The 21400-nt window shown below is 36.7% G+C and overlaps 1 protein-coding gene across 2 annotated transcripts in view; it reads right to left on the reverse strand.

Annotated features, from left to right (window-relative positions):
* Nucleotides 1-6530: 6530 nt before the first annotated feature.
* The window catches only part of LOC113236136 (lysophosphatidylcholine acyltransferase), a 48634-nt gene continuing 33764 nt past the window's right edge, over nucleotides 6531-21400 (reverse strand). For both annotated transcript variants that reach the window (XM_026472135.1, XM_026472136.1), the window contains 8 exons: nucleotides 19285-19397; nucleotides 18228-18382; nucleotides 13504-13641; nucleotides 12645-12770; nucleotides 11042-11186; nucleotides 10036-10137; nucleotides 9219-9360; nucleotides 6531-7265 (listed from right to left, as the gene is read on the reverse strand). In XM_026472135.1, the coding sequence (XP_026327920.1) occupies nucleotides 7177-7265; nucleotides 9219-9360; nucleotides 10036-10137; nucleotides 11042-11186; nucleotides 12645-12770; nucleotides 13504-13641; nucleotides 18228-18382; nucleotides 19285-19397 (1010 nt within the window). In that variant the 3' untranslated portion in view covers nucleotides 6531-7176. The remainder of the gene's footprint in view (nucleotides 7266-9218; nucleotides 9361-10035; nucleotides 10138-11041; nucleotides 11187-12644; nucleotides 12771-13503; nucleotides 13642-18227; nucleotides 18383-19284; nucleotides 19398-21400) is intronic.

Here is a 21400-nt window from a genome sequence, read left to right on the forward strand (position 1 = left end):
AATCAACCGTTGCAGGCCGCCTTAAGAGTTAACCTGTGAAATATCATTCAGAGACGAGTTGACAATATAAAAAACGCTCACCATTTTGTAGATTTGTATACGTACATTTTAATTAAACAACAAAATTAATTTAAAATAAATAATTTACACATTAATTTAATCTCATATACAAATGGATCAAGTGAATTTGTATCATATAATGAAACATTATACAAATTAAGATAATTTTATTTTCTCATTTCATGAATACTTTTCTTACCGCCTTCTAACTAATAAGCTATTGACTTAAGAAGAAGTATAAAATTACATATTGTATTTACTTACTTATCACTAATATATCTAAAGTGCTAATGACAAACCCCAAATAAACAATATCCAATTTAAAATTCACATCAATTTATAGTGTCGGTTGACGCGAAGCTATGTACATTAAAAAATATAATGTGATGATTGAACAACATGTTGCTTGTAACTTGTTTCCTTGCATCATGTTCTGAGCTTATCTAGTACAATATTAGTAATCAATTTAATCTTACTTGATAAAGTCAGTGTTTTTCAGAATAATAGTTATTAAATAAATGAGAGAATCGGCAATAGACCAGCCCAATCGTCCAACTTGAAACTCACACTAAATTTCAGTTAGAAATATCAATATATTGAAACCCATTCTTGAATTTCAGGTATTGAAACATAGAATGGGTTTTGAACAGTATAGAATAAGTATGTCATATTGGGAACCTAAAGTTAGGGTGCTGAAGAGAGATTGTTGACTCCATCAACTACAGACTACCTCCTAAATTCAAATATACAAATGTATCAAAGAATATTATAATATTTCCTAAATATATTTACAATTTCACTGTTTGTAACGCTGTTCTGATTAATTGCAAAGTAGACCGTGAATAACGCTCTATTTCAACAGAGTGTAAGTATAATTTGGCTCGAGGTTCTACTAATAAACTTCCGAATAATTGTGTAAAATAGAAATAAATCGTTATTTAATTAGGCTGTATTTTTTTAGGCTAGACATACTTAACCAATTTATTATTATTATGTTTTACTATTTACTTTTTTTATAACTAATTGGACGCTATAAGTGTAGTGTTGCATGTTACCTGTACATCACAAAGAAATACATCATTTGATTTATTATATTAGATAAGACTGACTTTCAAGTTACACGATTGGGCCCAGAACACTTGTTTAAGGAAACACTTTATATATGCAAATAGTCCTCTTGTGTTAACCTGCCTGCTGGACGAGATTCTCTGGGTTAAATATGTTGTTCCTATAATTTACACTGCTAAAGCAAACACGAGCTATTCGACAGTCTCCGGTATTGTGTATTAAAAGTGTATATTTCTTTATTGAATTACAATGTTTACTATTCTTTGTTCCCCAAGATGGAGTAAAATGACACTTAAGTGCCAGAATTGTTATCCAGCTTACAACCAACTAGTGACTGCAATTGATAAAATATTCTATCGACTATCGACTGAATATTTATAATTGCAGGTAGGTTGGTAATAGCGTCCTGACGATAATTGCCGACAGGTATGAGGGTGCCTTCCACACACGTTGGATAGAAGTTCACAGGGGGGTATATATCCGGAACTAACGGTTTCGTAATGGTCATATTGTGCCCTCCTTTTTGATTTTACATACATAAATAAATTACTTACTAACCTCATTTTAATAATAATATTATGGATGATGTCTGAAAAAACTTTTTTTTACATCTTACGCAATAAATGACCAAACTTGTTTCATTGGAATATAAATTCAAATTCATAAAACTTAAAACACTATAATGATAAAAATAGAAGACATTTTGAAACAACAAGATCGTGCCTAGAAAAAACGATAATGCAATTATTAATCTTTAAAACGTCAACGTTAACCACTCTTTCCTTTCTGTAAAATATTAACTGCTTTCACAGTCTATCCTGGATATAATGATAAAAATGACGATGAAAACGGAATATTACAAATTTTACGAAAATTGACAACTTTACAAACTTCATTTTACTCCGTCTTGGAAAAACATATGGAAGATGAAGCGATATAAGTTACTTAATTAATAATTTATGACAGTGTATGTATTATGCCATTATTATACACATTTTCTCGCTAAATCGCACAAAGAAACCACAGTGCGGCTAAAAAAGATGATCATAATTTAAATTCTACGGAAGAAGCTCCTTCTCTGTCGAAATTGTTCCACAACATTCACTTTTCTTAACACTTAATTGAAAAAACACTAAGGCTCTTTAACGGAATGACTACCCGTTAATTCATATACAATACCTACGCACTTTGATCTACTAATGTACATTTATAACAAAAAAAATCAATTAAATATTTGTACCTAAATCTTGAAGAGAATGTTCAAATTAGATCCTACTCTTCAAAGGACTGTTCTACAACTCCAGTAAGGGCGTATCAACATTTATTACCTCGGAATCGACTTGGGCTCAAAAACAGCTTTATTTCCACGGACATTGTAGCTGGATTTTATTAATACGGGCCGTTTTAGAGGTTGACATAATTTACATTATTATTTTTTACGTTTATATTTGTACGAATGTATTGGATTAATCTTAGAAATTCGTGAAGGTTTAATTATCACGTTTTTGCAGTTTAAGCCAAATACAATTCTTCACACGATTTACGAAACATTTTACAATATATAACATAACAAATTAAAATGCCACTAAAAATGTTATCACTATTTCTAACACTATAATTACATGGAACACGTAATTGCGTATATAATTAATTTTGTATCATTTCGGTAAGACGTGTTCGTGACACGTTGTAGTTGTAATTAGCAACACGACTTTATAAAACAGGTGTTATGGGTCACTAAACGGTCAGTACCTTTACCACGAGTTCACAGTAACAGTTGTCGCTAGTTGCTTCTTGGGGTTCCTCTCCTGTCGGAGAGAGATTGACAACATCTTAACAATCCTGACTTTAGAGGCTGCCGCTGTAAAATAGTGCGGTACTGCTGCCGCATGCATGTGGAATGCACCTTAAAAGTGGTTTACTACCGGCCAGACGAGGATTGAAATTTGTATGACAAAATTTCAATTAGATAGATAGATAGATAGATAAACACTTTATTCACTGATATAACACAAATACAGATTAATCATAAAAGAAAAACAAAACATGATTGTCATAGCAGTGAAACGGCGCTGACTCAGCATATGCCAAAGTTTCCTAAGGCGCTGGTTTTCAGTCAGAACCAACGAGAGGGATTAAGTTATTAGAAAGCAAAAATATAACGACTACGAGTAAAGTTATACATTGACAACAATAATATACATAGTACAGTGTAAATTGTGCATCTAAAATAACCTGTTTGACATACAAGTACATGAGCAAATGTGAATATAATTACAGCTGTAGGTGTAAGTTATGAGTGTAAAGAGGATTTAATGTTGTGTAATGTAATTAGTATTATAATATAATTATACACATAATAAGAATAGATCAAAGCAACAACAAAATTGGATTCTAGACAGACTACGTTAAAGAATAAAAACACACTACACAGATTTTTGTAGGGTGAGTAGTGAGAGTAGGTGTTACCGGTACAGTGCTTTGAATTTGGGTTTGGATTTCTCTCCTAGTCCATCTTCGGTGGAAATGGTATGGATTGACGGGGATGGGCGAGGCGATTGCCTGCATGGACTCGCGCGGGCTCGCGATGGCTATTAATACCAATCGCGCGATTGTGGGGTATGTACGATTTGAGATTTAAAAAAAGATAGTTTCATCTGATTCTTCTTCCGTTAACATATTTAATAATAATAATTTGCGGATGTGTCACTTCCGCCACGTATTTATCGCTAGATGAACTGAACAGTACTGAATCTTCACTATCCAATCACAGCGCAAGCTTGCGCGAACTTATTAATGACAATTTTTGTTGGAAATAGGCGAGCCAGATTTCAGTTCTCGTCTCTCCTCGCCTCGTCTCGTCGTTGGAAAACCACCTTAACTCCCTTCTTGTCAAAAGTATAAGCTATCAATGCGAACTCGTGGTAGAGGCAATGCTCGTATTAAAAAAGTGCCCAACCACTATTGACCTCATCTTCTTGTACTTTTTTTGTAATTAATTTTATTATTACTATAATTGAAGTTAAAAATCCTTAAAATTATCACATTCAATATTCGACTAAGCACTAGGGTCTAATTATAAGAAGTGTATTTTTAGAACACAGGTAATTGTTTTGGTTGTCTACGACATTCATTATTATTGGCTTCAAAATCACAAGAACTCCTAAATTGGGCTTGAAAAAAATAGGCTGCAAAAATATCACTTTTTACACCCTTCAGTACAAATCTTTGAGGAACTGTATTGAGTCTTACATCGTAAATTTTACGCGGTTATATCTCAAGGGAAATAAATAATGTTTTTTCTATTTATTTTTTAATTATAAATTATACCTATATCTATTTTTTTATTAAGGCACCTTCAAATTAGATGCGCGTCACTACTAAATTTTCACACAATATTTAGAAGCACAACTGCAACACCACAATCGCGCTACGTGTACGCCACTTTTGCAGACTAGATTTTATATGAAAATTTGTAGTGACACACAGACACAGACGGGCCACTGCAGTGCTTCTACAAACTTCTAATTTGAAGGCGACTTTACAGTCACAAGCCGAAATATAGCACTACTTTTTTTACACCCTACACATGAGACTTATTCAATATAACATACGTACGTGACACGTGAGATAACTTAAAAATAAGCTTCATGGTCAAATACGAACGCTAAATTACACAAACGTAATACTTCATTCAATAACATGCTGTATCAATTTTCTTATCATACACTATTACAATTAAATATACATTAAATTTAAAAACGCCTCTGCGATTGGCTTCTATTTATTAATTACGGCGAAAACATTTCTATTCACATTAAATATCTAATAAATACATCTACTTACAACTTTAATAGCTACAGTAAATTAAATAGGATTCAAACATATTGACCGTTATCTTTGAAATAAATATGGCGGACTGGGAAAGGAATATTCTTGGCTGTTTGGAAGAACACAAGGGAAGCAATACGTAGTCAAAATGCTAAACATAAATATTTCATACGTTTTAATGAAAAAGCAACCATATTTTTATGTCATAAAATTTAAAATTGACATCATGCTTTTAACATATCATACCGTCATTAATGAAGAGACGAAATTTAATAACTGAAATTGCAACATCTCGAGTTGTTAGGTTTTGGTGATTGTTACACATCGGAAATTAAAGTACTTTTTCGGATTTATGTCGCGTATAATTGTTTTTTCAAACAAACCGACGTTTCGGGCCCTTTACAGGTCCGATTATCATGGCTGACGGTCACCATGGGACCTGTAAAGGCCCGTACGCGATTTACTTAAATCCGGAAAAATAGTTTCATTTCCTATGAAATCGTAACACTTTATTTTAAAAAAAAACTTCAAAAGTTTGTGTAATTACATCTATTTGCCAAGTTTTATTGAAATCGATTAACAGAAAGTGGGTGAAGCCAATAAACCGGATTTATTTCATAATTGATCACCCTTAGAGGTTTATTTTCTTCAAATTTAAATGGGACCAATACTGAAGCACCCTCTTTCCAACAAAAACCAAGAAGAATTATCGAAATCGGTTCACAAATGCCGAAATAATCACGTAGCATATACATACATTTCAATTAAGAACTTCCTTTTTTTGAAGTCGATGAAAAAGGAAAATTTTTGCAACAAAAAAATTACTTGACTATAGTCCTATATGCAATAAGCAAAATGACATAATATGTCATTATACGATTGGTAACACATGTGTTTTTTAAATACTCACACTAATTTCATTACTTTCTTCATTAATGACGGCATGATGTAACACACTGTACTTATGAGTCCACCTATGATGGCCTAAGTAGGTACCAAAACAATCTTACCTATACATAACTCTACGACTTCTATAAACCTATATAAACTGTACATAAGTTTCTGTACTCTATACGCATTGTTCATATAATTTTATGAAAAACTAAATGCAATATTTTTGCTAACAACACGTCGTTATAAGCTGTTTTATACAGCCGTGGCAATAACGTAGAACTAGTGGTAAGATTTTGTTAGAAGCACTCCTCGGAAGGTACAATGAACCACAAAAATGTGATTCAAGACGCCTTATTCCACTAAGTATCACTTGCATTAACCTCAACGATCTGTATAAGGTAGACAAATTGGATAACAGAATTCTTAATACATTCCCTTCAGTACAGGCAATAAAGCCTTTTGAATTTGACCTGCTGATGTCTCTTGGTGTTATTTTGCCATCCTGCAATGTCTAGTGGCAATAACACTCGGTTACATTCATACAATCATCGTTCAACCTACGAGTTAGCTCATATAGTTTAGCTACATAGTCTTGTAATTGACGATGCATTTAAATATCTACGCACAATGTCGATAAAATGCAAAGGTATATGCTCTTTATACGGCCTATTTGGAGGGGTTAAACCATTATTTAAACTTGTGAAAATAATTAGATTTTGCAATATATTACCGTAATTTTTTTTACCAGCACAGTACCTATCATAAGTCATTCATAAGTAATTTCCTTTAGTCAGTTCTTTTTCGTTATCATTCTTCCATATAATATATAATCCATATTTAGAAGGACACGTGTTACTTCCTCAAATATTAATATGATATTAATTTGACGAGTATTTTCCTTTTAAAACAGAACAAGATTATAATAACATTGTTATGGCGGCCTCCCACTATCCGTGATTGTACAACACACGACCACTGACATCCAAACACGCACCGGTACGGACGCGTCTGCGTTACCACGGACGAGTTCCTTCCCATTGTGCGCATGTGCGAGCTCGTGCGTGGTGATCGGTAAAATCACGGACTTTGGCAAACCACCTTTACACACAAATAGTTTTAAATTGAAATGAAATATGTGACTTAATAATGGTTCTGACAGTGTATAAATAAGTTACTGTCAATACGAGACATTTACAATGACAATGTCAATGTATTAACAAGTTTCTGTCAATCCGTGATGGTTTGGTCAAAGTACCAACAGTCTGGCAGTTTGAATTCTCAGGGTACCTGACCGCAGACAGTGGGTACAGGAAGGGGCAAATCTCACTGTGTCTTGGGTTTGTGATGCGACGTGTCACTCGCGAATATGTGCGCGAATTCCGTTTTCTTTTGCGCGTACGATATGAACTCGTCTGAAACGGAAATTAAATTCTTGTAGCAGTAAGAATGTAAGAAACAAAATACGCCAAAAGGGGTTTCGCGACAGATTAGGTACTTGTTTATTCTAGTTGCAGCAACCAGTGCTTTTGTTTCCATCCAAGTAATAGAAATAGAAAACATTTATTCCTTACGTAGACAACACAGTACACATGCATTTTGTAATAATAACAATAAAAATAGTACTAACTACAAATATATAGAAGGGTACAACGCGTGTGTGCTGTGCTGCCAAGGAAACCGTGACCCACTCAGCTTATTGTCGTCTCACTTATGGTGCTACGACGCTGATTTTCAGCGGATCCGGCAACAGAACACACGTGACACGGAACATAGTAGCCGTGACAGATTGACAATTATGTCCTTAGAACGCACAAAATATGTCAGAACGAACAGATTATTGGCACAGTACAAGAAGTAATGACGTTACCACTTACATAATATATGCGTTAAAATGTGAAATTAATTTCATAAAACATGTATAAATATTAGAGTTAGTCATTTTGTGATATTAGTTAGAAATAATATCACAAAATGAATATAAATGTAGACAGTAAAGGATAAACCACACTTATCGACGCGGAATTGCATTAAGCCGGTCGGAAAAAGCTTTATGTTGATGAGCGTAAGAGCGAAAAAGACGTTACGCGCGTCGCATCGGTTCGTACGAACGCGGCTCGACACAGGTCGGAAACGAATCTGCTTACTGCGAAATTCCTATCGCGTCCGTACGTGTGGCGACGACGTTAAATCCTAGATTAGAATGGCGCGTCGGCGGCGAATCGGCTTAATGCGACAAGTGTGGATAAAACATTACCGCCTCAAGCCGATTCCGCATCGATAAGTGTGGTTTATCCCTTAGTGTAAGTACAGATGGGTGTGAATGACATTGACATGGCCATCCATTTTATTGAACCATTCCGAGGACGGCCATAAGACTTTTTTATGATATCAAGTGACGGGACGGGCAAGTCGTGCGCCTGATGGTAACCGACATGCTTACATATAACAGTTTGCTGTAGCACTCAGAGCTTTGGCAAAGGCATAAAATTGACAAATCCCATGTCATCATCGTGTCAACCGATATATATAGCGATGTACGACAGCGAATGATTTCGATTTTCGACTCGTTAGTAATTACTAATCCTGTCATTAGTAACCTATTAATTCTCGTATTCGAATGATCATGACCATTCATCACTAATCCAAGGATTCCGTAAAGCATTTCTGCTTAGCCGACTTTGACATGTATTAAATACCGTAAACGTGACGGAGACATGGATATTTTGATAAGGACGTGGTGAATGACCGAGTTCCGAGTAATTTTGATATAATAATCATTCGAGTCGTGTACCCGACCGAATGGCAGAGGCATTCAAAACACTAACAAAAGACGGAAAGATATTGTCTGCCCCAAAATTACATCATCAAAACATGTGTTAATTTCCAGATCTTTTTGTGTTTCTTGGACCATTTTTGGACAATAAATTAAATGCCAAATTGGCCATGAGTTTGAAGTAACTCTTCTCCAAGAGTTACTTCAAAATATGTCATATGATGATACAAACAATTTATTTAATTATCCAAAAGTAAATTTAAGCGTCTAGGTTTATGATTCCCATTTTATTGTTTAATAATTATTTAATTTATAATTTAATAATATATCCGCCTGTATAATTAGTGTTTAGTTACTCCTTTGTACAATAAGTTATTCAATAAAGAATTTTATTATTATTATTATTCAGTATCGATAATCATTCGACTCGAGTCGAATGATATTGTGCTTGGATTCGACTTAAACGAATGAATTGCCCATTCGAATGATTAATATTGGTAACATTCAATGTCGCGCATCACTAACCGGTACTTGAGACTTGAAACTTGATTAAAATGCCGTTAATCCATAGTGTTTGTAAATAACCTCTCACCGTAAGTAATATACCCCTTCTCGTCGAGATCGGCTTGCCGGAATGTGTTTTGTGCGTCTTCCTGACACAGCCCCAGACACCGTGTCGCAACCTCCTCGAAATTGCTCGGGTTCAGTCTCCCAAACCCTTGGCTGTCGTATAACTGGAAACAAAAGTTTTACCCTTATGTAAGTGCACAAAGCAATTGGCTTACCCCAATGACCTTATAACAAAACTGACCCATTCCTACCTGAATTCACTAGAGTAAAGAGGAGTCATCACCGACATACATGTGCCAAGCCACTGGTTATATAGCATATGTGAAAACTAAACACACCAAACACCACCGCGACGAAACCGGTCGAAGATTCTCACACCCCTCAGCAGAAGTAGGACGAATGGCTGGATGATAATAATGTTATGATGTCAATATTTTAACCTAAAATGTAAAGGCTAACTCTTGAAGAATTTGTTGGACCTATCCATTAAGAACACATTTTCTTTCGGTACGTCTCTAAGGCCGTGGGAAAAACCACCTGCTCCGTATATATGTGCTGAGTAGATGTAAACATTTGGTTTTTCCTCGTAGGCCAAAGTTCCCAAACTATTTTGCTCACCGCCACGAACATTAATTGAAAACACGTATTTTTTATTAACTTAACACAAAAATAACAAGGAAAAAATTCAAGGAAAATCAGGGTTTTTTTTCAAGTAGCCCCTCGGCGAGAGGGATCTCCCACCCCCCTAGGACTCTTCAGCGCCACCACCACCACCACTTTGGGCGACTATGTCGTAGACCTTTAAGATCAAAATGTTTAGCCACGAATACTTTACTAACCTTGAAGGCATACGAGAGAAGATGTGACAGAGGCGCGTGTTGCAGAGACAGAAACGCGGCACAGAGTAGATAGTCCGGAAAGTACACCAGGCCGCTCGATCTCTGTAATATCAAAGTTAAAAGGTTATATATTTCTACCTACTAGTTAGTACTTCCCACAAATGTGTTGACTTCAAGAGTTGTTTTTTTAATTTTAATCTTACTTCATCAGGTGTGTTGTCTATTTAATGGTTATATAAACCATACGCCGCATAGAAACTGTGAAAATGGTATTTTATGTATTGCAACTATAAGCTGTACATACATAAAAAAACCCGCATTCAAAATTAAAGAGACAAACTAAAAACATCAGAACACTGGTCTAATAATTATTTGCTGTAACCATTGACTTACAAATAAATGGACGACGGGTCTAATACAAAAACCACGAAAAAAATGTCCCAAGTCAACCTATTTAAACGTAGTGACATGTAAAGGAATATGAAAAAGCTAAAACGTTGAATTTGAATTGTAATGTCATCGCAGTACTGTCTAATTTTGCTTGCTTCGCTGTCAGTCGAACAAACGAAGACTAAAGCGTGAATGACGCTCTGTATACGATTTTAACGCCCTATAAGTTCAGACACTTTTTAGCGCGGACCCGACGTCCATATAATTGTAAGTCAATGGCTGTAACAGTAAAGGCAAACACCGCCTAAGATCGTCGGGACAAGAAAGTGCTGGAAAACGGCGCTGCCTGGGACAACAACGGTTCCAGACAGCACAAGAGACACCTCCTTTTGCCATCTGACATGTTTGACGTACCGTTTATTGATTTTTGATGTGTTGTTTGTGTCTAGAAATGTGTCATAAACAATTTTTGTATTTGTGATGAACTAACATGTGGGATACATATGGATCAGCAGCCTATAATGTACTACGTGATTGGTTATGGTGATTTGTTGTCTGATGATAAAGATCAAAAGAAGGAATGTGGAATTTGCAGAGGTGAAAGGAAAATCCAGACCTGAACAAAGATGTTGTAGAGCCGGAAGGAGAGGTCGTTGGCGGGCACGCCGAGGCGCACCGCGAACTCGTCTGCAGAGAGCCAACGCGCTCGCCCCGCCATGCCTGATGCTGCGAGGTGCAGCTCCAGCTGAGAACGTTCTAGCCTGCGAAAATAATATATCACTCTCGGTGTAATAAAGCCACATCTGCAAAATGATAACTTTCATGCTGAAATAGGAGATTTATAAAATGTCACATGTCAGGGATAGTGCAATGCGTAAGTAGCATTGGATTTATGAGTCTCCATTTCGGTAATTTAGTGCCCAAATCAAATACGCGTAAGTGTCGTGGCAACCAAATTAACGTGATTTACGGGGATCTATGATTATCACTCCGTAGATAACACAAATTAATGCTTGCTGTGTAAAAGTGAAAGCTATTGATATAACAAATAATAACATTAAATCCCTCTCTTGTAAAATTTCATTTCGTGCAGATACGAACCTTTTACCAATGCTACGTATACGGATTTGCACTATCTCCAACGATAGCTAACAAGCGAATAGCTAGGCTACAGGTGAAGCTTGAAAATCAGTAATGCTGAGTCTTTAACCTTTTTGTCCACAGGTTAAGTATTGTGTTTCTCAAATGTTTCCTATGTTTTGTGGAGAAATAAGTGTCTTTTTATTTTATTTTAAATACATAATTTGTCTCGTAGTTAACAGTTTCGTGTAGTTTGTTTATGACTTTCATGTGATAAAAGCATTTTTGACCAAAGATACGACATTTTGTCACGCCATCAGAGTACATTAATTACATTAGCACTAAAATTTAAAGCAGACCCTTTGAATCAACTGTAACAACAGAAACAACATGCCTTATCGCTAACCTCCAATTTCTACCACACAATCACTGGGTGAAAGACTAAGTAAAAATAAAGAACACTTAAGTTGTGATTGCTAAAAAAAAGTAAATAGTATAGATTAATTGCTAAGGGTTTTGGAATAGGCAATGATATACACAGCATCTACTATAACTGAGTTGTAAGTAAGGTGTAACAAATTTCAAATTTACCTAAATTACTTCCACAAATCACCAAATAAATTGTTGTTTAAAAATGTTAGTTTCGCAGAATCATCTTACCGACTTTCAATTTGGTCGCGGCAACACAGGCCGAGATGCGATTTTCAACCATTCATCTATCCTCACTAGCATCCGTCCAATGCAAATTTTTGATACTCCATCCTATCTTGGTGTTTTTTGGGTTGCAATTCATTTGTGCGATGTAATAGGAATGAATTATAAATATTTTGCAATGGAGTAAAAAAGATAGGTGCTTAATATGCGATATTTTGCAAGAAATTATAAAGCCGCAACGTGTTACATTGTCGGAAAAAATTCTCAGGCGTTTTACGTTTCGTTCAAACAACGACTCGTAAACGCAGTAGGTGTAAATTGATCAGTTTATTCTTACCTTGGTTAACCAATTTTTTAGCAAACCGACGGAAATCATCTTCTATGGACACTTCACCGCAAACTTTTGGAGTTCGCACAATATTCCATAGATTGCTAATAACAACGGTTGTTTGTTAGTGGAAGAATCTGTTTGAACAACTTCTTACCCCAACTGGCTTCTTAGCTCGCTGACTTCTCTGGCTGATGTGGCCCCGGGAATGCCGAGTTGCTTGGCTCGCGCGATCAGCCGGCAGTCATCGTACGTGTAGTCCAAAACCGGTACTCCCAAAGCCCTTGAAACGAATGAATCAATCGATTTGTGAATGTTACGACAATAGTAATTGCGTTGTTGTAATCTTTACTTTGGCAGTTAGTCTATTACTATCGAAATCAATTTTCATACCCATTTTACTAACGACGGGATATTTGAATATGATATTAAATTCAAATGAAAAACTTTAAAATATGTCCTTCATTTGTATTTTATACACATTTACTATATTTTGTGTATGTATTAATTCAACTGAAACAAGTTATCGGCTATCTATTTCATAAGCGTAACCGACAAGCAATCGATACTCGATATAATATTTATCGACTGCAATCACTAGTTACTAGCAAGCGAGCAACACTTTTAAGCAATGAAATGTCATTTTACTCCATCTTCAAAAATGACAGACTATAGTTAATATACATTATTATTGATTTGGTCAATTAATTCCTCCCTAATAATGAGATAAAGGCAGGAGTATGACGAGAATGGAGCCCACGGTCAGTATGTTCATAATAAAGAATAAATTTACTCGCTAACGGAATTAGCTAACCCAATCAATACCTTGTACACAGACTACAATTGTGATACCAAAGGGCTAACAAATAGTATCTCTCGGGTTAATCCAGTCACAAACAAGTTATAGATAAATCCATCTAAATTAGCTTTACCGGCGTGGTTGTATAATTAACTGTAACTGCATTTACAATGTCAATGGAGATGGTTTAAAAATAGCAAAATATCCAAGAACTGACTTGGCCATCACATCTCTGACGTTCCTGGCGTACAGCTTGGGGTCCCGCTTCTCCTCTTCGCTCGGGTAGTATACGGGCAGGAACTCAATCTCGCACGAGCTGTGTACTTGTGTCAGCGTCAGCCACAGCAGCTTCAACCTAATAACAATAACACACTCAACATAGCATGGACTCACAAATAGACAACCACAAATTACACCCAAACTCACGAGGTAAATAAATCGACCCTGGGACCTCTACGTGGCAGTTCAGCATGGTAACGGTTCGGCCACAGAGGCAGTTAAACTAATAACATTTAAGATGTTTAAAGTATAAGACTGAGTACAGACAACATTCATGGCTTGTAATTTGTCGAATATAGCACACCTAATGATTGACATAACATAAGTCAAAAGGTCGATAGCAAAGAAAACATGAACGTAATTGCATGATTGTAGTTTAGAAAGGATATCCTTATAAACAGAAATCATCAAAGGCGATACTTGTTAATTTGAATTGTGATGGTATAGAACCTACGTAGGTATAGTTGACGAAATATTTTATTGCAACGATTCGTATAATCTGTTTATCTTTCAAGTGTAATAGGACAAAAGAGTGAGCCGTCTCGGTAAAGTACAAACTACCTGTATAGTGCAAACAACTATAGTCCATTTGTTTAGGTACTTAACTAAATGTAAACAATCTTGATACATCTTTTTATTGAAACATATGCTTTACAAATCAATAGGTATAAAATTAGGCATGCAATTTCATATGAAGCTAAGTATTTGTATTTTGTATGTGAAGGTAAGGGAAAATCATTTTATAAATGTATATTTCATTAAATAGACATCTCAAGATTGTTTACATTTAGTTAATTACCTAAACAGATGGACTATAGTCTAAACACTTATATGTACGCATGGGCACCTTAGGGCGCGTGTACACGCTAAGAAATTCGACCTGTCTGCTACAGAAAAGATGAGAATGGTCTTGTACACGACAAGAACTTTGTCGGATCTAGCTACGAAAACAAGTCGTGTTTGTTGCAGACGAGAAAATGTTGTATGTACACGATACGAATGCTTTCGGACAGACGTGTGTAGGATAAAATGTGTCAGTGCATTACGAGTCTTCCAGGTAGCTGTCGTTGTACTACCGGCTGTGGGAAGCAATATTATGTTGTTGTATTATGTTGACTACTAAACAACACCGGTCCACGCGCGTAAAAGTTCGTTTACTGACAATAAACCTCACCCCGCTCCATACAACAGGGACAGAGCACATCGTGTAGAAGGTACACAAGATTTTTTCCTGTCCTGCACCGAGATATACACAGTTCGTGTGTAGAAACGACACGAACTCTTGCATAGACCCGGTGACTTTTCTTAGCGTGGACACGCGCCCTTAGAGACAGAACTCACGAAGCGGTGTTGCCCCGCGCCCGCTGCGGTTGCGGGACAGCTGTTTTATTTCAACACTCACGATACCGCAGGAGGATTGCAAGGCGCGCGTTTATTTACGTTCGTTTGAGATCGTCAGTTAAATCTCAGACGTCGCCATGGACTCACATCAACAACGAGCCATCGCGTTATACTTACTTCATCGAAGAATTAAAAGAAGAAGGCCTAAAAGATTCTAGGTGCATCATCTGATTCAGGAAATAAATCGTTAGGGATTATTCGTTGTTCTTATTAATGAGTTAAAAAAAACATGAAGACAAATTCTTTTATTTTTTTCGGATGTCCGTATCTACTTATTCAGAACTTTTAAGAAAAATGGTAACTGGTAGGAAATTAATTGATCGACTTCAACATCCATAACTTGAGAAATTGACACGCGCTGCCAAATCGAAAATCAATCACAAAATGGCGTGGGAACGAAAGACCCAACCCGCGCGCGTGCAACATGACTGCGTCCCGCGCGGTTTGCGGCCGCCCGCGCAACCGTTTCCGCTGCTAGCATAAAACGCGTCGTGAAATGTGCTAATAAATTTTGCATACATTTCTTCATTCTTCGGAGGCCGCGGTTCTTAGCCTTACTCTGAACTTAAGAATCTTCACGCGGAACTAACTTTGCTGAATTAGTAACAAAAGAGCCGGTAATCGGTATAATGAAATATATCCACTTTAAAAAAAATAAACCACCACCACTAAAGAAATAATTCAAAACAAGAATCCAGAAAAAGCATTAGCGCGCCCACAACTCGTACGATTGATCAAGATTATTAAATCCGTGTACGCTATAACACACGGTGACTTTTGGCAGCGATTCTACGTTTACACACGCGCTCGATTATAAGCAGCGATGCAAGCGCGCGACTGCATCGATACAAACGCGCGATTGCATTGCTGCATTTGGGATTTATGGGCGATGGCATCGACGCAATCACGTTTGTATTAAAGCAGTCGCGTGTTTGTTTCGATGCAGTCGCGCGTTTGCATCGATGCAATCGCTTATACACGCGTTTACGTCGCTCTAAGTCCACCACTCTAAGCAAAAGAAGTGTTAGTCGTTTTATTACACTATTGTAACTTTCTATTACAATAGTGTAATATCATATCATATCTATCAGCCGTTCCAAGCGATAATATTCATCGGTGCAAATAATATTTCTTCAAATAAACTTTAGATTGTATTATGAACCCTACAAAGGAGTTACCTGCAATGGTGTTACCACATTTATTAACGCGAAATCAGTTAAGTCAGTCATAAAATGCTTTATGCCATGTAATAAGAGCGAAACAGACAGTGTGCGATTCGCGTGGGGCATAAGTGTGGTGACACCCTTACATTCAGCTTCGGTGTATCTCGTTTGACGCACCTAAATACTAAATGACGTCACTTCACTTCAAATTCTACGAAATTTATAATAACTCTATCAGATTGAGTTTGATTGATTGATGCCCTTGAACAAAATATAATCTCAGTACAGAGTACTTAAAAAACCGACCTCAAAAGTACGCGGAATTACGTCTATTTGCTAAGTTTCATTGAAATATCCCCTAGTTCGCCACTATACAGGACTTGATACTGGAGATAATAAAAATAGGTTCTCACTACTCAAAGTATATTGAGAGAGAAAAACGCCTCGAATTGGAGAATAGCAAAACTAACCATTAAAATAATTGCTCCTTAAGTAAAATTTAGGCGCTATTTATTAAAATGAATGTTTATGCGTGATCAGCCATCCTTGAAGGTGGATGATTTTCTTCAAAATGAAATGGGACCACTTTGGAAGTACCCCCTTTCCAACAAAAAAAGAATTATGAAAAACGTGCATGATAGGACTGCTGCGAGCAGAGGGATCAAAAGAGTATACCAGGAGCGTAGCAGACAGACCACCATGGTCTATGCTGGTCAATGGGAAACAGGTATAATTTATTGTGGGTATGTAGGTAATTCTGTTCAGTTATTTGTATTGAGTCACTGTACAACACGGTCATAAATTGTTGACGCAGTCAAAGTTCACTTTAAACCGACTTCAAAAAAATGGAGGAGGTTCTCGAATAGTCTGTATTTTTTTGTGTGTATGTTACGCGACAACTTTTTTTTTATAATACCAAATGACGGGACGGCAAGTCATGCGCCTAGTGATAAACGACACGCTTATCCACAACAGTTGCAGTGCCATTCAGAGCTTCAAATCGCAAAGATCTTATGGACACTGCCACTGCACCCGTCGTCCTGAGATATAAGTTGACATGTCCCATGTGCCTGTAATTTCACCAGCACCCTTACCCTTCTAGATCAGTACCAGTGGCAGTACCAGGACGAACTCATTCCCAAGGAGCTCTACTGTACTAAACTCCGATTTGTAAACCGATTTTGATGATTCTTTTTTTGTTGGAAAGAGAATATTCATCAAATTCAAAAATATTCCACCTCTAAGGGTCGCAAACTAGGGGATGAATCCGATTTCGCACACTTTCCGGTAACCGATTTCAATAAAACTTGGCAAATACATCTAATTCCACGAACGATTTTGAGGTCCGTTTTTTGTACCGATTTAGCTCAAAGTTCACGTGAATGGAGTAATAATATATTAATTTTGCCAAATAAACGTGTATTTTGTGCATCTATAATAAGATATATATATCGTATATTTTGGCAGCGTCCCGGTCAAGTCACTAAATGCTACCTGCTACCTGGGCACAAAATTTCAGATCGTGGCACTCGATAAACGTTCTGTTATATAACTATCTTTAATGTTTTAGGGATAAAGGAAGAAAGTTCTTCATTCGACTACTGTTTTTATTGGAAAGGGGGATACCTCAATAGTGGTCCCATGCAAATTTGAAAAAAAAAATTGCACCCGGTGTCCGTTAACCGATTTTAATAAAATCTGGGAAATAGATGTAACGAACTACTGACGAACGCACCGAAAGCGGAAACCTAAATTTTTATGTCAGTTTTTTCTGTATAAAACTTATAAATTATCCTTCATCTCATTCCATTTAAAAAATTAAATTATTAATAATACAAAAATCGAGCGTTGAAAAAAATTAATTCAGTCCAGCATACCAGGCCGACGCTCTGCCAACGAGCTACAGAATTTTTCAATGTGCTTGTTGCAAAGATCTGCGATTGTTGTTTTTGGTTTTTTAACGACATTTTGCCGAAGCGCCATCTGTGAGAAATCTATGAATTTCACTAAAAAATAATTAAATATCGTGGTAGTAAAAACCGTGATCAATAAACCTCATAAGGCATTATATTCTTAAAGAATCTATAAAAGCACTTACGCTCCCGGACCTTCCCAAGTCCAAGTGACGGTATCCCGTGCGTTTGGGTAGCGGATAGTCACCGGCTGCACTGGCACTCCAGGGTAGAACCCGCCGGGCTTGAACGTGATCAAGCACGAGCGGTTGGTGCACGTGCCTTCCGGGAATATTAGAACCTGAAACACAGAAGCATTTGTCACTATCAAGAAGACATCAAATTGCGCTGTTCTTACACTTCGGAAAAGAAACCATTTCTTTCGGATCCAAATCACGTACATTTGTTCACATATGTGTATACACATTTTACTGGCAATAGAGCACCTTGTGAAAGAGGCCGACTAGGAAAGTGCTTCCACCTAGCCTAGTTCTGCCGCCAAGCAGTAACGTGAACATTACTACATTCCCGTTTTGATAGGTAAGGGTGCTGGTGAAATTACAGGCACATGGGCCTTGTCAACTTATGTCTCAGGGTAACGAACGCATGGCAGTGCTCCTCAGATCTTTGTGATTTAAAGCTCTGAGTGGAATGTAACTGTTAGAGACAAGTGTGTCTCTTACCACCAAGCGTTGTTCGTACCGTCAATTGGTGTGAAGAAAACAGTTTTTTACTCAAAAATCTATAGAACAGGCTGTGCTGGGTATCTCTCTTCCAGATCGATTCAGAAACACAAGACACCGAATGTTATCGACGTTGACTAAGTGTTAGCCAGCAAGCAAAAAGTGGAAATGGGCAAACCATAATATTCCGTAGACAAGAACACAGAAGAGGTAGAAGGGTTGAAGATGGTGCTTGAATGGGGATCCAGACAAGGATACGGAAGCGTAGGTAGACAACTGATACGCTGGACTGACACTTTGTCCAAGTGGTGGGGAAAAATTGGATTAGGAAAGCACAAGACCGGAAGGAATGGTGTACATTGGAAGAAACCTACACTCAGAATTGGGTGGATAGAGTTTAAAACATAAGAAGCGGGTTTGACTGAGTCAGTCGTGAGCATTGATCCTGTAAAGAGATAGATAGTGATAAATGTTACACCAAATAAGATACAATCGCTATTGGAATTAAAGGTAACGGTACCTGTGGCCAGTCTTCTTTGGACGTCGCCCGCTCGATGATCTCCTTGATTGTGTTCTGTCGAGAATTAGGGTCATCGCGCCACACGTACACGGGCTGCGTATAGTTTATTAGCTCTGGAAAACAGAGACACGCTTTTGTAATCATCTGTGTTGTAAAATTCATGGAAAAAATAAAAGCTGAATTTAAAAAGTAATCTATTTTTTTACCGGAACAAAAATATCAAAAGTCAACATTAACGCCCCAATTTCAAGGCTCAAAGTAGCGTGCTTTTATTTGTGTTTACATGTCAAAGTCAGTATGCGGCAGATTATACCGCAGTGTAATAATTGAACAGCAAATACGTATATTAGGAAATATAGTATTAAGATAAAGTCATGACAATAAGTCTATTATCTATTAAGTTCCTTCACAATAGTGTAAAAAATATTGTGACTTACATACAAAGTGCAAAATCAGCATGCATTTCTTACTAATTGATAAAATAAGTAAGAAAAATAAAAGCGGATTGCGTGCCGTAGCCATTAAAACTATGTAGCCATACATAAAAATATACACTATGTCATGAAAACATGCTTCGTCTGATGAAAGCCAAAATAATATTAAAACAATTACCAAAAAACATTGATAATTTAAAAAACCATTCGGTACGGTCCAGCGGACATTCTGTCTATGTCATCTACACGTATCTCCATGGCATTTACAGCGCCACTCAGAGCTTCTAATCGCAACGATCTGAGGGGCACTGCCAATGCGCCTGTCACCCTGAGACATTAGTTCACAAGTTAGATGTGCCTATAAATTTCACCAGCACCCTTACCCTTCAGACCAGAACGCAGTAATGTTGACATTACTGCTTGGCGGCAGAAATAGGTAAGGTGGCAGTACTTTCCTGAACGAACCCTTTCACAAGGCGCTCTACTGCTACAAAAAGATAAAATAATAAAACATTTTCTGGAATAATTCAAAATATTATTTAAAAAATCATTTCATCGAATATCAAATTAATTTAATTTGTTGGTATTTTGGTTTGTTCCAACATTGACTTACAAATAAATGGACGACGGGTCTAATACAAAAACCACGAAAAAAATGTCCCAAGTCAACCTATTCGAAATTTAAATTGTTATGTCATCGCAGTATCGCGCTGTCCGTAGAACAAATGAAGACTAAAGCGGAGTGTCGCGCTCTGTATACGATTTTAGCGCCTTACAAGTGCGGACACTTTTTAGCGCGGACCCGACGTCCATATAATTGTAAGTCAATGTGTTCCAAGGTTTTTTATTTCATTCAAAGAAAGACCTTGGATTCAAGTATTTTAGTCGAAATGTTAGAGATAATAAACCTAGATAATAAATAAACAATATAACCATGTAGTAGTAAGAGCATTGTAATTGAATAAAATTAATTTTTTTTTCAATAGTATTTACGATGAATTTAACGAGGTAACACTGCCGTCAGTTTTTAACCCCCTGACACGGTGACACAATTGTATTTTTTAAAATACTTTACCACATTCCTATGACACATCGACTGTAAATTGACAACCCATACTATCTCAATTTGGATACCTTTACATTGACTTTACAGGTGAAGAAAAAAATTGTTTGCGTCATTTATATACCATCTGATTTATTAAATAAAAACACGTAGTTTTTAAATATTTATATTGCACATACACTACGTATTTTTATTTAATAAACCAGATGGTATATAAATGACGCAAACAATTTTTTTCTTCACCTGTAAAGTCAATATAAAGTTATCAAAATTGAGATAGTACCGGTTGCCAGTTCACAGTCGATATTTCAAATCGAAACTTGTAAATCGGTTCAAGCCCAACGTAGCCAACTAAAGCAACCATAGTGTTATAAACGGCCTTGATTTCAGCCTTTGCTAAGACCTAGGTTCACCGGGAAGCCCTAACGTTGCATGTCACACGTGATCGTTACGGAAATAACTACTTTTCAGTTAAATGTTTTACGATTTGAGAAATACCAACGTTGGAATGATACATTATATAGGTACTCGAAACCTCGAAACACACCTTTCACATATACCATCCAATAGAAAGATACGTGCAAAGGTTACTTCATTACACTGCATTTGCTAGAGATGT

The sequence above is a fragment of the Hyposmocoma kahamanoa genome, unplaced genomic scaffold, assembly GCF_003589595.1.
Source record: "Hyposmocoma kahamanoa isolate Upper Pololo Valley unplaced genomic scaffold, ASM358959v1 89, whole genome shotgun sequence".
Lineage (NCBI taxonomy): Eukaryota > Metazoa > Arthropoda > Insecta > Lepidoptera > Cosmopterigidae > Hyposmocoma > Hyposmocoma kahamanoa.